A 17,581-nucleotide genomic window follows, 5' to 3' on the forward strand; every position below is an offset into this window, starting at 1 on the left:
GGGACTCTGACAGGAAGAGAGAGTGGGCGTGATTAGAAATGAAAGAACAACAGAGCGACGCGGGAAGTAGATCTGTGTACTTGGTGTACTGTCGCTGCCGTGACTAACTAGATGACAGTGACGGCGAGTTCTGCTGGTAAATAAACACCCAGATACACGGCAAATCTCATCATTCACGAAGTATGTCGCCACCTCCGCTCTGCCTTTATCCCTCTGTCTGTCATTTCATCCCCTGTTTTTTTTTTTTTTTAATCCAAACAGGACTTCCCATTCCAGATTTAGCAAGGTCACACCGACGACGAGTCCTGAGGTTCTTATACCAGACGAGACGCTGTGGAGTACGCACGCTTGTACACAAGCAAAAGTCAGCAGACCCGTGCACACGAGCACGCGCAGTGATGACAGTGGTATTAGTAGCTTTCAAGGGTTTTTTTGTGGAGGGGAGTAAGAAAAACACTTTAGCGCCTCTCGTCTGTCAGAGTGGAGCGAGGGCCGATGAGGCGAATAAGGCGGGAGGGCAGGCGGGGCCCCAGGCTCTTAGTCTCTACTCTAACGCTGACTTAGACACAGATTTGTTTTATTGTCTCTGAAGTCCCTCTCCTTCACACCTGTTTGCCCCATTTGTCTCTCTCCATTTTTTTGGACGACCCTCTCTCCACCTCTTTATTTATCTCCCCCCCTTCTCCCCTCTCTGCCTTTCTTTCTCCCATCCCTCAAAAGTTGTGGCTTAGCTAGAGGCTGACACAGCCATGCAGAACTCGGGATGAGAAATTGCTTTCACTGTACATGCTAAACTACACGCTAAATCGAATGACTGATGCTCTTGAAAGCGTTTGCTGCCGGGCTGTAGTCTTTGGTAGTCGGATGGAACACAGTTGACGGGCTTTGCCATGTGCACGGGCGGAGAGAATTTGGCAATCAAGCCGGGGTGTGTTTCCGCTTGTGCGAGAGTATTGATAAATCATTTTTAACCGACTGCAGTGCTACCTTGGCTGTAATAGCTATCGATAAGACAGTATATTCACAGTCAATCTCACCCATTGTGTCCCGCAGCCCAACCCGGCGCTGTTACAAACACCAGAGAGCCGCGTGTAGTGTAACACAGGCGTTTAACAGGAATGCACACACACTGTTTCTTTTTCTCTATCGCCTACTCTTTCTCCCACCACGAGTGCGAAACCTAATCATCACTGGAGCCCACAATCATTTCTATCTAATCTGGAGACACACACACATGCCTGACAACGATTGCAAGCAGCGACTGCGAGCTCGTATTATCTCTGCTTCTACCACCTCAAAACAAAAAAGTCTGCTTCATTGAAACCCGCCTATCTGGAACGAGCATTGGAAAGAATTTAGTGGTTCAGGGTCGCCATTCATTACAATCACGGGAAAAAAAAGATACGGGACGCCATTCATACGCCTTTGCATTCCAGCTGTTCGCGAACAACAGGCGCGATGGAGAGCTTGTTATCTCGGCTGCCTTTCCTAACTTCATCCACATATTTTTCCACCAGCTCGGTTTCTTCTGTTCCCTTATTTCTCTTCGCGGTAGTTTAGGTAAGCCTGAAAAAGCTACATCAAGCGTCCCTCTCTCCGACTACTTAACCGCCTCGGTCTCTCCCTTTGCACCCCGCGCCGTTCTCTTCAGTCCGCCACGTCTTCCGTGCACATCTCGGCGGGGAAGCCGACGGCGAGGGTTCAGCACAGAACCCCTTCACAGCTGTGCCGTCCTATTACCTCCGGCAGTCATCTCACTGTCACACTGATCAATGATTCATGCACACGAATAGGGCTTTGGCCTGTTAGCTCGCTGCACTGCTGCTCGCTGTCGCCATTGTGCCGCCGCTGCTGCCACTCTCGCTCCAGTTATAATGACTGGACTCACTCGGAGTCTCTCTCTCTCTCTCTCCAACGTGTGATGGCTGTGTGTGTTTTTGTAGGAGTGCCGGAGAGAAAGATGGACACTAAAGAGAGATAGACATACAAGGAGGGGGGGGAAGAGAGTGAGAGTGAAGGTTCATGCTGAGCGCATGCTGCTGGCATAACTGACTGCATGCTGTGTCGAAGCGTGTGTAGAATTGTGTGTGGCCACGAAAAGGATCAGAAATGTATCAAATCCAATAAACCAAGAAGTGAGTGGAACCGCTGATTCTTGAAGTATTTTTTTTGCTGCTGTACATTTTCATTTTGGATTATTCTTTTGATGATGTTGTGAATGTTCCCAATTATAGAAACACCCGGCGCACTGGTGGCCAAGTGGTCAAGACACAAGCCGCATAACTGCAACGTTCCCAGGTCCACTTCACCTGGGGACTTGTTAGTTATACCCGCTTCCTTTCCTGGCGGTTTCGATACAATCAGCTGACCGGTAAATATTTTAGTCCAAAAATAAGGAAACGTAGACAAAGTGGAGTTTCCTGGATGAGTTTATAATACCACTGATACCATATGTTTATGTTATCATCTTCGGTTTGAATTATTTCTACTTTGATTCTGAGAAATCGTGTTTTTCCCCGACATGTTTGTATAACAGATGGCTCTAAATACTACAATACCCATAATCCTCAGCCGGCGAAAGATGCAAGACAGTGGCAAGAATCAGAGCTGTAGCATTGTAACATTGTGTGCCTTAATTCATGTAACCCAGAGTGAGACACAAAATCCACTTAAAGGAATAGTTCGACATTTTGAACAATACGAGTATTGTTTTATTTCTAAACTAGTTTTGGTACCTTCAGTATGTGAGTCATCATGTTTGCATATGGCAAATTCTTCTCTAACAAATGACATTTGATTGCAAATTCGCCTGTGTGGGGCCTCTTTCTCCTTGGAAACCCCTGTGGGTTCCCTGACCTTGGAACCCATCAGCTATCGGTCTGAGGACGGATAAGCCTCTGGGGAAGAGGGGCAATATATCCGAGGGACCAGTCGGTATCTGAGCAAATACTTCCTGTTCTGCACGCTGCTGGTCGTTTCCACTCCGATTAGCAACTTGAGTTACAAAACTGGAGGTGTAGTTGAGAGACGACATGTACGACCGGACTGTTTCTCGAGAAACAGCTGATCTCCAACCAATAACAAGCTAAATCACCATCAGACAATAGCCGATGGGTTTCAAGATTGCGTTTGAGCCTCTCCACACTGACTGTTTACCTGCATTCAACCAAAGACTGCTGCACTCTGATTGGTCAATACCTCTCGGACTACAAACAGACACCAGAAAGCTTCCGATGCCAAAATCGTTTCCCCTCGCCTCCAGTTTCGACATAGGAATGCAGCATCTGTACAACGATGTACATTTGACCCTTTCATCAAACCAGAGGAACACTAACGCGGGTGCTCATTTGACATTCAGCTCACTAGCTTTTTTGGCAACAATATCTCTAATGGCAACAATGACTACTCAGCTACAGCTCTGCGTCCACCTGGGAAAAAGCAGTAAAGTAGACCTTGAGTTAGATTTGTAGATTTGTTTTTTTAAGGTTAACATTGAACCTTCGCCTTCAGCAGTTGCTCATGTTTTGTACTCATTCATCAAGTTTCAAGCCTTGGGAGAGCTCCAACTACCAGCTGCCTCCAGCAATTAAACGAGACTCTGGGTTGCGGAATCCTGGACGTCCTTGCCTGTTGCTCCTTTAACTACTCACTTTTTAAAATACCCAGAATTAACTTGGTCAAGTGTAGAACAACAAACATGCCGTCACTGCTCTTAATATTGCTGTGAGGACATCAGCTCCTCAAAAGTACAAGAGCGTACACACACAAGCTTGCACTCTCCACCACCGTCCTCTCCTCATCATGCTCCCAGGTCCTTATCCCTCCTCGCCTCGGTGTGTGTGTTTGTGTGTGTGTGTTCGTGCTCTGTGGCCCTAGATGCTAAGTGGTCCAGCAAAAGGTCAACAGCTATAAAACAAGAGACCGAGAGAGAGGCTGATGAGCAGGAGCAGGATAAGTAGGGTCTGAGGGGCTTTCGAGGAGGGCTGGAGTGGTGAGGAGGAGAAGTGAGGACTGTCGCCGCAGAGTCATTACTGGAGTGGCTAACACTTGGCTAACGTAGGTGTGGGGGGGGGTGAAACAAGGAGAGGAAGAAAACCAATCTAGATGAGAGGAAGTTAGGAGAGAATGGAGCACGAGAGACCGAATGGCGGAAATTCTAAATGTATCAGTTTAGGAATAGCTTGTCAAGCCTCTCCGAGCCCTCTTGCAGACTAATTCATGAAACTATGATAGGTTGCTTCACTCCACTGCGCAATATAATGCAGTACAAACGGCGGCGAAGTGTGCAAACCTACATCTGTAGGTGCGACGCTATATTTCAAGTTTAATTATCTCCGCCACACGTAAACCCCGGGGGAGGAGATTATGCGGTCGGTCTTGTGGGCGTGCGCGAGCGTGTATCTGTCCGCTGCTAATCCCACATACTACTGGACCCATCGGCATAATATTTTTCTGCATTGATTTGTACTGCCTAGTATTCCATTTTTCTAACAGAATATTTTTTGGGGGCTTTTTTGCCTTTATTTGATCGTCAAGAAAGGGGGAGAGAGAAAGAGGAGACAAAATGCTGCAAAGTGTACATGAAGTGTACTCATTCATTTGCAGACGCACCTGGCGGAGATCTGCACCGTACTGAGTGCACTTTTCTTGTTCTAATACAAGAGAATTGATAATTGAATGTGGTACAAAGGTAATCTCTGCGGGATTGTCTCTAAACCCAGTATCACTGCAAACTAAATGTGATTTATCTTCAACATGTTTTTTCTGTGCGTTTTCTCTCCACCTGCCCGTTTCTGAAGACGGAGTACTTACAGCACCAGACAACCAGAAGGGACTTTGCCGGAGATTAAACCCATGAAATTGAATGTACAATTCTTGCGTTACTGTTAGTCGCCCCCCCCACCACCACCCACCACCATCAACAGAACGAGTCATCACAACTAATTTCACAGCAATGTGTTAATAAGAAACCCTCCACACACACTGCATCTTTCTAAAATGAAAATGAGAAAACTGCAGTGAAGTAGGGAAATAAACTTCCCACTGATGTGAAGAATCTGCTCGTGTCCGTGTCTGGACTCGTCACAGACTGACTGTTCAATTAGTCTGAACTAAATGATGCATGGCGTCTCCCTCACGGCCCCGGTAGTCGTCAGTGTTCTGCAGAGAAGAACTCATATTGTGCATGAGTAGATGGCTAAACCGACGGCGGCTAGGGCTAGTCCGGAGTTCAAATGTGCGATTCGCTGATCCCCCACAGATGCCCGAGTGGACCATGGGACCAAATTGGCTTCAAGTCTCTGAGCTCATGATAGATTTGCTTTGCAGAGAAAGTGTTTTTTCTTCCTGTGCTTCTGCATCATAAAGTGACTGCAAATATCTTTTTGGAACTATCTGGAGTTTTAATTAGGTGTTCTTCATCAGCTGGCGGAACCATGTGCGGGCGAGCGCGTAGGTCTGACTGAGCATGTACGTGAAACTATAGCGGCAGGTACATTTACGCCTCGAGCGTGCCGCACCTGTGCGACACGTGTTCGGTCGTGCGTTTTAATTGTGGATTTGTTTTCCTAAGCAGCCATTTTGTGCGAGGGCTGGCAAGCGCGTGTCAAGCGCTTTCTCTGGGTGTCAGCAATCAGCAGACAGGAGACAGACAGCGGGGATGTTTGAAGTCATTAGAAGTTCCCTTACCTTGATCTGCATTCAGCAGCCATCCTCCGACTGCCACCAGCGCATAGTAACTTTGTGATTTGAGGCTTTGCTTTTGTTTGATGTTCCGAATGTGTCAGAGGAGAGAAAAACTTGCAATGATTTATTGCATTTGCTTTGTTCCCCTTCACATCAGCAAAGGGGGCATTCTCTTACTGAGATTCTTGAACGTGAAAACTACAGCAGCGTTGGTGTACAATGACACGTGAATGGGAACCCGGTGATTGGTCAGAGGGAGGTGAATGTTTTACCCAACATTTTATTGACAGCCTTGCAAGGCGCTAATTAATTTCCTTAATGGCCAGGTGTTAGTTTGTTTTTTATTTAACGGCATGCCGGATTGTTGTCCCAGTAAACAGTTTTATGGGTGGGAGGGGAAATCCAGTATCCTCCCATCCTCCCATACCCTTTGTTGTTTAAAAGGCCCATATGGATTGTGAATCGGCAGCAGCTTTCAAAGCATCATTAGTCATACATAAAAGACTGTGTTAGCGCTTTAATGCCAGCCCTGGGCTCCGGCTCTGAAGATCTGCCTTAATTGCCCACCGCTGCCACGTTTCGTGCGTCTACTGGACGCGGATGTGTTAAGAGTTTGCGTGTGTGTGTGTTCTTTGTGTATTTACTAATTGTCCGCTGCCTTGCCGGGCTCTATTAAGCACACAAAGTGAGCAAAAACTGTGCGGTGAGCATTAAAGAAGGTTCAGACACACCTCTCCGCATGCCTTGAATAAAAATCCTTTCTATCTGCTTTTCCCTCTGTGTGTGTGTGTGTGTGTGTGTGTGTGTGTGTGTGTAGCGGTCCACCTGTTAGGTCTGACCTGGCATCTGCGGCACGGCGAGAGCCAGCTGTATGAGAACGGCTTGAGCTCGGCGGACCATCAACAGGAGGACCGCAGCAAAACCAGGCCCACCAGCTCCATTCACCTGCTGGACACACTCAACCCGGAAAACACACACGCCGGCGACAAAGGTGAGCTGGCACACACGCAGCACATGTTCTTCACCAACAACAACAACAACAAAGCACATGTTATACAGTATGTTTGTCTATTGAATGAATGCTGGCTTGAAGTAGTTCAAACACTGAAGCTACGCTGGGCTCCTTTCTTTGTATTTATGTGACATTTTAAAAGCAATAAGGCAAGTGGGCAGTTAAACCAGCGGGTTGTTTTATAAAGCAAGAGTAATAGTAAAAGCAGGCTAATTTCAATTTATTTCCAGGAAATTCAGTTACATGAAGGAGGTTTGAATAAGTCCGACCCAAGTTACCATGGAAACGTGTCCCTCTACTTCAGCCATGGTCCTGGTCGGGCCGGTGTGTTTATGCTGACTTCAGGCTTTATCTAGTGCATGTGAAATGTATCACGTTTTGACATGAGCTGCCTATACGGCTTCGTTAATATCTGAAGTCATATGTTTTTCAGTCTCAAGGGGAAACTTCACTGATTTTTCACATCAAAGTGTGTTTACTGGTGTCGGGGAGCACAACAGTTGCTGTAAACAGGTTTGTGGCTGCGCTGAGTCTGATAAATCCTGTTGGAGCTGAACTTAAAAAAAATACAAAATAAAATCTCATCACTGTTTGACGGCAGCATAACACGACCAAATCTCTGACAGAGTTGTTGCCAGTTGAGTTGCATTGTGGGGTCATGCAAGTGCCAGGTTTTGACAAGGCATGAATGAAGAATGTCTGGAATAATAAAAGCTGATATATCTCCAGTTCTGAACTGTCAACTGTCTAAACTGTCAACTGACTGTTCAATGCCAGGACTCCTTTAACCATATGCACCGTATTTCAGTCAACATATGTGTTTTTAATTGCACTGCAAATAACTTTGAAGCCAACCTGTAGCCTCGTGTGCAGCCTGCAGCCAACATTGTTCGATTTCAAATGTGTCCTAAATGAAATTAAAGAAACAGACAACCATAAATCAGTCCATAAAAATACACAAGGGACAGACAAACAGTTGGTCTTTAAACAGTATTTCCATGGATGCTGTTCTGTCACTTACACAGCACAATCCAACTCATATAGTTTCAAAGGCGAATTACTTTCTGTCATAAAATAAGTTTGGTTATAGTCTTATTTTCAATATGCCAACATTGTTAAATGGTATGTTGCAACTGATCATTATCTGCAAATGTCAGACAAAGAAATCTTGCAATATTACGGTGTGACTTGAACCCAATATGAATTACGATTCTCAGCAGTGCTTTTGCTGTAATATGTATTACATACTTAATATCTGCTGCTCTGTGTCCGTGAGCGATGCATGTGATAATCTTCCCTGTGAATTGAGGTGATAAGTACTTGGATGTCAAAGGTCTGTGCGTTCCAAAGTCATGAAAGACAGCAGAAGTGACTTTGTCTGCTAACATTAGCGATATATCAAACAGGCTTTTCAGTATAGCCTTAATTAAACACCCCTGAGCCAAGACAACACACACACACACACACACACACACACACACACACACACAGAGGAAGGTCAGCTCAAATACATACATGTGGAATCAGGTCACATACTGTAGTGATTTCTTCCATAGAATATTCAGCTCATTGTACTTCTGTTTTTCTCTTCCTGCAAACTTAATTAAATAGAAATCCTCAAAGGACACTCCACCGGTTTTTTTTTTGCTACAGGATTTAATGGGAGCACAATTATTGAAATAGAAGGAAGACACGAATTTCCTCTTGAAATTGAATACGAGCATTTAAACAATGCGATTGGAACATGTTGAGACTATATATCCATTGGCATGAATTCCAATCAGCCTCTTTTTCACATCTGGCTTGCATACATAACACACCGGGCACAGTGAATGCTCCGATACGATAGAGAGACATCAGTCTGGAGATCAGCCTCCAACTGATTACTCATTTATTAGAAAGGCTAGGTAATTGGTTAATCATGCTCCCTCTTAGCCGGTACGTGACTGGAATAGCCTTTCTCCACTCGGCCTTCTCTCAACTAGCCGGAGGAATTACTAACAGCAATTTAACCCCTGTGACATGGGACATTAATTGTGAGTGTTCCAGGTCATGAAGTCAGGCAGGACACGGCAACCTTCACGCTGAGACTGGCTCTGATGGATATTACATCGGATGCCGTTGGAGCCCATGTTCAGCACTTATGTGGAGACTGTGCGAGCCAAACTGCAACCCGCTGCAATTTAGGCAACCTGAGACATCCCTAAAGCAACTATTCTTGATGAATTCTCACATTCCCAAGGATTAACGCTCTCATCAGTAGCTAAGTCCTCCGATAGAGCGCGCAGGGGTCACGGGGATTCACTTCCGAGTGTTGCCTCGCAACAAAATCCATTGTTTCAACTCCTATTGGCGTATGTGCTCGACGGAAGCTGGGAAATCAAAATGGGCAAAGCTAAGCCGTTGCTGCGGCGGGCTCGGATTAATAAAATTGGCACGGTGGAGGGGGGTCCCCGGGCGGAGGAGGGCCAGCGAGATTAGAGATTAGGCTGTAATCCAGTGTGGCAGATTATCACGCTCATCCTGCTGTACACATCACCTCTCACACCAAGAGACCACACAATCCCCCAGATTACACGGCGAGGGACGGTGAGGGGCGGCTGCGGGGAATGGAAGTGACGAACAACAAACACGGCACTGCGGGGAGAAGGGAGAGTGATGGGAGGAGAGGAGAATGATTGATGGGTACCAATCTTTTTGAGGGGTGTTTGAGATATCCATCATGAAAGTGGCACAAGCTAAATAATAGCTAAATATAAAATATAGTCATTTTCATGACTCTAACAAAACAAAGAAACCAGGAAGCATTTCTTTAATTATTGGAATAAATGATTTTATTCTTTGATGCGCGGCTGTAAACACAAGTACAACATAACATCGGGAGCATAAAGATGGCTGAGGAGAATGATTGGAGGATAGTTATCAGTTCCTGCTTGTTTCGATATAAACTGATGACACAGTGGGGAGGGATAAAAACGAGCTCAGCGGAATGATTGGAAAGTAGTAATCTGCTTGTGTCCCTGTTCATGTATTTTTAGTGTTGTTGTTTTTATGTCGACTTCAATGCCATGAAGCCATGAAGATAGGCTCTCTCTCCGTTTTGATTTGTCGGCTCCGCGATGGAGTCGGGATCCGGAGCAGGATAACCGTAATCTTACTTTATGAGGGGGGGGGGGGCCCTGCAGCGCGGCGCTAGGTGCTAATTGACACGTCGTGTCATCCGCGTACGGCTAGTGTCTTGTCAAGCCGCACTCGCGCTGCCTTTTATGTTCTCAGTGCTATCTCTCCTGCCGTTTCAGAGATCACCAGGAGCCCTTCTTAGTCCTCCACACATAAAAGCCTCTCTAATTAGTGCTACATTAATTGCCACTCACCCCATGATAATCAACCTCAGGCTGATGTGCTTGCACTCCATCTTTCCCCTTCCCTTTTCTCTATTTCTATATCTGACACGCACACACACACACACACACACACAGGAATTCCTCTGGTTCAGATGAAAGTAGAAGTGCCCAGAGAATAAATTTTCTGTCAGTGGATTCCCTGCCTTAATGAAGCACATTGAAGTTTGAGAATAATATTTCAGTCAACGCGGGCTGCTAGATGTATTAATGATACGAAGTGATACAAACTGACATACAGTAGAGCGGCATATTGCCTCATTATAACGTGACGATGATGAAATGTTGTGGAGCCTGTTGGAACGCCATCTGAGGCCTAAAAAAGAAAAACCCCACGTGCATGAGAGGGGAGTTAGCGCCGAATTGTTTTCACTCCATCCGAGTGGTGTGGTCGGAAAACGGTGCGCAGATGGATGGCATGTGACACAGACAGAGAGGAGGGCTCTTAAAGAGCACATCAATATTCTAGGCTGCGTGCAGAGAGAGCGGAGGGGGAGAGAGGCTGAGCAGTGTGTGTGTGTCTGTGTGTGTGTACAGCAGAGTGTGCATAATGGTATGCATGTATGTGGGAAAAGGAGACGTGTCTGTGGGAGAGATGAGTGTGCGTGTGTGCATGTGATGGACTGGTCCCTGTTACACCGGTCTCATTGATTTTCTCACGCTGGGCTACAGTCTCTGGATGTAACACGCACACGTACCCACCCACATACACAGACACACACACACACACACACACGCAGAGAAAGTATAGATCACTTAGTGAACCCCCCTTCTTGAGCGCCTCACGTTGAGAAAGCCTACCAGCGGCTGTCACTCAGCTCGCATTGGAAACATCTCGGCCAAACGCGGCCGAAGACATTAAACATGATTTCAAGCCGCAGTAAATGTCAATTTTTTATCTTCTTGGTGAACAGACTAGGACTTCTGGTGAAAAAATATTTACCACGACACTTTTGCCAAAGTGTGACCAAAAGGGATTAAACAGGCTTTTTGAGGTATTTGATACTTTGCTTGAGCACTCCCATCTAATGCTCATACAGATACAATTCAGATTACTGAGGCAACTGTAGTCACTGGTTATGAAACATATGGTGAGCATGAGCAATACAACAAATTGTTTTCAATTGAGCCATATTTCCACATGAATGCATCAGAAGTAACATAATGTAATAATAATAATACATCTCTCACAGGGTCCACTTCTAATGCCATTAGATATCCACAGAGATGCAACCAGTATCACCATTACGTGTGTGTACTTTCTCATTCTACTCTCTGTGGTCTTGATCTTCACTGCAATAACAAAGTCCTGCACCTCTATGGAAACGGCACAGTCATGGCTACAAGTAGGGAGAAGTCAAAGATGTCTTTGGTGCAGTATAACACAGTTATCATAGCATGAATTATAAAAAAGAAAAATGAACGCAAGTTGAATTTCTTTGACAATGGAATCTATAGATCCAGCTTTTTTTCCAAGTGCCCACAAGTGTTACCCCTGTTCTGTACCTGATTAAAGCAAACGGTTTATTTAGGGCGAGATGTTAAATGAAAAATCATAATTTTAGGTTCTGTTTTGGTTGCTTTTTCTGACGGAGGTGTTTGACACACATAATGTGTTCATGGAGCGTCTGAAACAAGAAACCCTCGACGATAATGAGGGTTTTTTTTAAAGCTTCTGACAAGGATTAACGGTGTAGTTTAGTCCATTGTTTGAAGAAAACATGCTTTTCAATTTTGCCAGCATGTTTTTGGGGCTCAGAGCTTAATCTAAAGTGTAAACTATTCATCACATGTGAATGTGTTAACATATCATTTGTACATCATCCTGTTACAAATGACCCACACTTGACACACAAATTAATCTACAATGCTTTCTTCATCCCCTTAATCTAAAGTGTAAACTATGCACCTGTTACACATTAACATAGTTCCTTATTAACTTATAAATGACGAATGACTGATGACTGTTATTATGAAGTGCTGCCATTTCTCTATAACGGTTGTCCTCAACCTGTTGTTCCAGATCCCAAAATAAGTTTTAAGGGATCACAAGAAAGTTGAACACTTTCCCGCAAATTTTGTATCTATAGAGAGCTTTGTTTTCTTGAAACACTGGATACTTCGGAGCTTTTAAATATCCCTAAAGTGAATCAATCCAAGAAGGAATATATTTCTTCCTTCTCGGAAGAGCCGAGTTAACAAAGGAAATGGCAAAAAAAATGTATCGTGCGCTGATTTGTGAACCTGTAACTCGTAGTATGATGCTGATTGAGGAAAGAAAACATGCTCAGGGCCCTTTAAGTAGAAAAGTATCAGCTGTTAAGCGAGAATTTCGATCTTGAATTTCGATGAGTAGCTTGGATACCCTCCCCAGACCTCAGCCGTACAAGCTTAACAGAGGGCAATAAAAAGAGAAACTCAAGTGCTTCCTCCGTTTGTCATTTCATATAACACATATTCCAGGTGTAAGCATGTAAGGGCACTCAGAGTGTCATGGAGGGAATGAGTGTGTGAACCGGCAGACTTGTCTGTCACAGACGCAGCCCCGGGGCCTGCTGGTGGAAGGTAAAGGGACGACAGAGTAATGGAGGGCCCCGAGGCCAAGAGCATTATCTTCTCCTGACTCTGACTGACATTCATTAGGCTGTGCAGTGGAGAGAGGAGGCTGAAAGCTTATTAAACCAACTGCTCAAAAGGCCCTTAATTGAATCCAAGTAATTATAGAGACCTTGCCCATTGTGATATTTTTATTCTTCCTGCGGCAAACTCAATCTCTCTTGCATTTGGAACACCATTAATGTTGTCTGCACCGATGTGTGCGAGATGGACACACACAGGCCCACGCTGCGATATCGACTGGCTCGCACACGCGCACACACACACACACACACACACAGACACACAGAGTTCCGGTCCCCCCAGACATGTCCCGTCACTAAGACCCCGGCTGCACTTTTAGTCTGTTCCCTTTTCATTAGAATCTGAGGGATAATAACATTAATTGCAAAGACAGTTTAGTTCCTTTGAAAATAGATTACAGGTGTAATTGTTTTACCTGAATAACCCGCAGGCAAGAGAAATTAATTAGACCTTGTGTCCCAAGTCCTAATGTAGCTCATCTCTTTTGCTAGCCTGGCGTGCACACACACACACACACACACACACACACACACACGCACACTAACTAGACATACAGAACACCCAGAGACAGACAACAGATGGACGAACAAACTCTTTCACACCTAACTCGTTCAGTTCGGTTCAAATGAACTACGGTTGCCCCGTTGGTACAGTTCGTTTGGGCCGGTGTGAACGCAAGTAAACCAGATATGATAGCAGATATGTGGTGATAGCATGATTTCAAAAGCTTGGCCCCTAATAGATCTGCGGATCGTGAAGTCTGCTCAGGAAGCGATCTTATAGCCTAATTGATAGTGTTGAAGGCCGTGTATATAAGAACCTTGTCACAGGTGTTTTTTCCTGATTAGTCATTTGAAAGCTGTTGAAACGGCTGCGCTTGTGTCAGACTCCGTGTTTTTGTCAGTCCGTTAAGGTCATTAAAAAATGTGCGACAGCGATATTCCTGAGCGTTCCTTGTTCGCGCTCTGTCTTCGCACAAGTCATTTGGGAGCGTGCAACTGGGACTTTTGTGCAACCCCGCTCCTCCCGTCATTCATCATACAAAAGCATAGAGTCAGTTATTAATCAAAGAAAATAAATATTCACATCAGAAGCATGAAGCCTGACGTGGGTCCTGATGATGCAGGATAACAACCGCCAAAACTGTCCAATCAAAGAGCTACCTTTCAGTCCGTATCACTTCATGTTTGCTCCTCTTGGTTCGTTTTGTAAAAAAATGTCGGTGCGAGCAGGAACCGGGCCAAAAACTGAAACGCAGCAATGTGTCATGTTTTCCCCTCGGTGCGGATCAAATGAACCGAGCTACAGGTACCCTTAGATTCACACACTCTACAAGAAGGGCTGTCAGTAGGTCGATATGCTCGTGTCCCATTGGTCGGACGATCGCTGGTGTACTTCCATAGGGAGGGATGTTAGAGTGTGTTTGAGAAAGACAGAGAGAGACAGACGTCATGTCCGTAAGGAAGCGTAACTGGTTTTGCTGCCATTCAATAATAAAGAACATCATTTTAACAATTTTCTGTCCTAGATCTTCCCACCACTATAAACAGGGTAGTAGGGGAGCGCTCTGGACCGCTCCAGCTGCTCCCCCGTGGGAGACGCGCCTATAATGCATAGAGTTGGCGATCTACAGGTTCGGGGTCGGTTGATTAATGCATATTTTTTGGGGGTTGGGGCGGTGCGGATTGGCTCTCATAACTTGTGGACTAGGTGCAGATGTAATAACACCCTGACCAGCGCATCACTTCTTGAATTTGAGTGTGAACATATCAGGCATAAGTCAATGTGTTTGTTCAATAACAATTTTTTTTGTTATATAACTGCTGGCGCTGCGACAGCTTCGGGGGCTTGTTCTATTTTTGGAGAGCACATGAATGTGGGCAGGTGTGCGCTGGTTGGCGTTGAGTGCGTTGTTCTCATTGAAGTGTACAATAAACAATAAACAATAAAGTAATTAAATACGCTGCATATAGTGTTCTATGTTTTTTATCATTCATTTAGGCTGCCATGTAGAATGCACAATGCACTGTGGATTCAGTTAATCTAGAGTACTTCTAGAGACTTTCTTTATTTTTGTTTTCCCAATAATGGGTTGGGAAAAGATGGGTTGAAGAGGAGATAGAACTTGAGTGTTTTCTTTGGACTACATCCCTACAATGTACTGATGGTAGTTTGTCATTAGAAACGGGAGAAGTTAAGACTAATCCAGATGTCCTGTGGCATAGGAACCTTTCAGGTGCGAGTTTAGGAGGACATATTGCGATGTGTGTTGCATATTGTGGGGGACTAGTGTCAATGAGGCCATTAGCTGTGATGTGTTCACACCATACCGCACTAAAGAATAATTGGCTGAGGCAGAATCATTATTATACTGTACAGAATGTTGGTTCCAAGCAGACCTGCCCCCTAATCCTCTATCATTTCCATCAAGGACACGCCGTGCTCGATGGCAGACATGAATAACACTTTCATCGGCGCTTTAAACAAACCTTATTTTGAAATAAACCTTAACACATCTCTTTGCTAACAACGTGCTGCCAACTAATGATGAAACGCACGAGAAGAGATTAATGCGGCGCCGTTTATTTATACTTTCTTTGTGAGCAACCCACAGCAAAATGTGAATGTTCAAGTTGCCTTTTCCGATTATTAAAGCCACAAGATATCAAGGTGTGAAGAAATATTACCTCTCCGCTCACACGTCAGGCTTGTTCTTCAGCTTGTGTTCCTTTTGCCTGCCGAGGAGAATTAAACGGAGATCTTTTCTTTCTTTTTTTTTTGAAAGAGACCTTCAAAGAATGGTCGCAGGTTCTGTGCTGAGATGCGCGGTGGAGCACATTGATTGACGGCAGTAATCTGAGCAGCAGGGGAGGCCCTGGAGGAGCCCAAATCACCATGCGATCCGATCCGTCTGGTTTGTGGGGGACTCCCAAAAACGCCTCGAACCGCCCCCCTTTTTTTTTTTTTTACTGGAGCTGCAGTGTTGTGCTCCACTGCTGAGACAGAAGGGGAGAGAGAGAGACAGAGATGCAAGGAGGGTTTTTTCTTCCTTCTTGCATCAGCAGCTGTAACTTGACGCCACCACCTCCTCTTTTGGACATGGTCCTCTCTTCTCATCTCTTCCCTTCTACACTCCGTCTCCCCGTCTCCGACACCCAGCCACCCGTCCTCGCGGCTGACCCGAGCGCCGCTTTCTGTCGCCGGGTTGCATCAGAGCCTGAGAGGCGCTACACAGTCATTAGCATCAGAAGGACCTGCCTGCTCGTCTGCCCGCCAGCCTGCCAGTGTGCCTGCTCGTCAACCCGCCCGCGAGCCTGCCAGTGTTCTGCCAACTGTCATGCCCTATTCATGTCCCATTCATCTATTGTTGAATAAAAGGCTGCTCTCCTCGGGACATCCATCCCTGTTGCAGGCATTTTTTTTTCTTTTTTTTGCGGCGAGGCACAGGAGCGAGGATTAGCTGTAAAAGGAATAGACTGCAGAGGTAGAGACTCGGCAGAAATGCATGAATGCATACCGTAGTCCTGCCAAGCTGCTTTTATTCTGTCCGCTAGATGTTTTAGCACGAGGGAGAATTTATGCTTCACACAGGACACCTGCCTCTTGTCTCTCTTTCATTGTAAAGCATTTTGAACTCTCTTCTTGTTCTCACTCCCCTCTCATGTTTCCCTCACTTTGTTTTCTTTCTTTTTTGTTCCGCAGCTCAGTCTAGTTCAATCAATTAACCAGCTAATCAATTGACTTTGTTTCTATCCAAATGAGCAGAAGATAAAGGCTGATAGAGGATTAAAAGAAGAATCAAATGCTTTGCCTCTTATGAGCATGATGTTTGACCCTTTGTGAGACTATGTCTTGGGTTAGGTATTTTTGGTCTAAACGGTCTACAGCCATGTGAGCAGCTGTGGGAGAATGTAAATACGCAATTAGCTCCAAACTGCAGTGAACATGCTAACATGCTGCTTTTTAGCAGTTGAAATGTTTACTGTGTTAGCTTAGTGTGTTAGCGTACTAATCTTTGCTAATTAGCAACAAATACAAAGTCCTCATTCGTGCAGGTATTTGGTCAGAAACCAAAGTATTTAACAAGTTAAAATTCTGAGCTGATGACTGACTTTGATAAAAAGGGGATGCCCAAAGTTATTACAATACATCCTGAGAGGGGGATATATATCCGTAACAAATTTCACGACGACCCATCCAATAGTTGTCGAGACATTTCACTCAAAACCACAAGGGACAACCTCATGATATAAAGTCAGTCAGATCTCCAAAGCCATCGTCCTCTTGGCACCATGAATGTCATTGCACCAACATTGCATACCTAAAAAAAAAAAGGAACGGCGTCGGTAGAAACCGGAGCTACACTCTCCAACCTCCCTGTCCTGTGTGACAGCACATGTGATATACAGTATATATATATATGTGTAAACACATATGTTATACAGTATATATATATATATATATATGCCGGCAAGCCTGTGGGTGGGAGTGGTAAAGCTGCAGGCATTATGGATCGAGAGCATGCGGCCCCGTCCATGAATCTGCCCCTAACTGTTCTTCTGCCTTTGTGGCCATAACGATCGCCCGGCTCCCCTCTGTCACCATATTTCCTCCATCTTAGTTTAGAAGCACAGATATATCTCTCCATAAAGGGGCCCGACACAAAGAGGGCTGGAGAGCCTCGCCCCACTCCCCCCCCCCGCCCCCCCCCCCCGACACAAAGGACTCCGGCCCGGTAGCTTGATAAAGGCTTGTGGTGAGGAGAGGAGCTGATGGCCATAGGGACTGCTGGAAAGACCTATTCTCTTCACACACAAAGACACACTCTCACTCAAGACGCTAT

At 45.3% G+C, this 17,581-nt stretch overlaps 1 protein-coding gene across 1 annotated transcript in view; it reads left to right on the forward strand.

Annotated features, from left to right (window-relative positions):
• Positions 1 to 17,581, forward strand: part of tenm1 (teneurin transmembrane protein 1) — a 174,446-nt gene that overhangs the window by 76,950 nt on the left and 79,915 nt on the right. Inside the window, 1 exon segment of the mRNA XM_031858162.1 lies at positions 6,503 to 6,676. Within this exon segment, the coding sequence (XP_031714022.1) occupies positions 6,503 to 6,676 (174 nt within the window).

The sequence above is a fragment of the Anarrhichthys ocellatus genome, unplaced genomic scaffold (assembly GCF_004355925.1).
Source record: "Anarrhichthys ocellatus isolate YVR2014 unplaced genomic scaffold, GSC_Weel_1.0 scaffold19, whole genome shotgun sequence".
In the NCBI taxonomy this organism is placed as follows: domain Eukaryota; kingdom Metazoa; phylum Chordata; class Actinopteri; order Perciformes; family Anarhichadidae; genus Anarrhichthys; species Anarrhichthys ocellatus.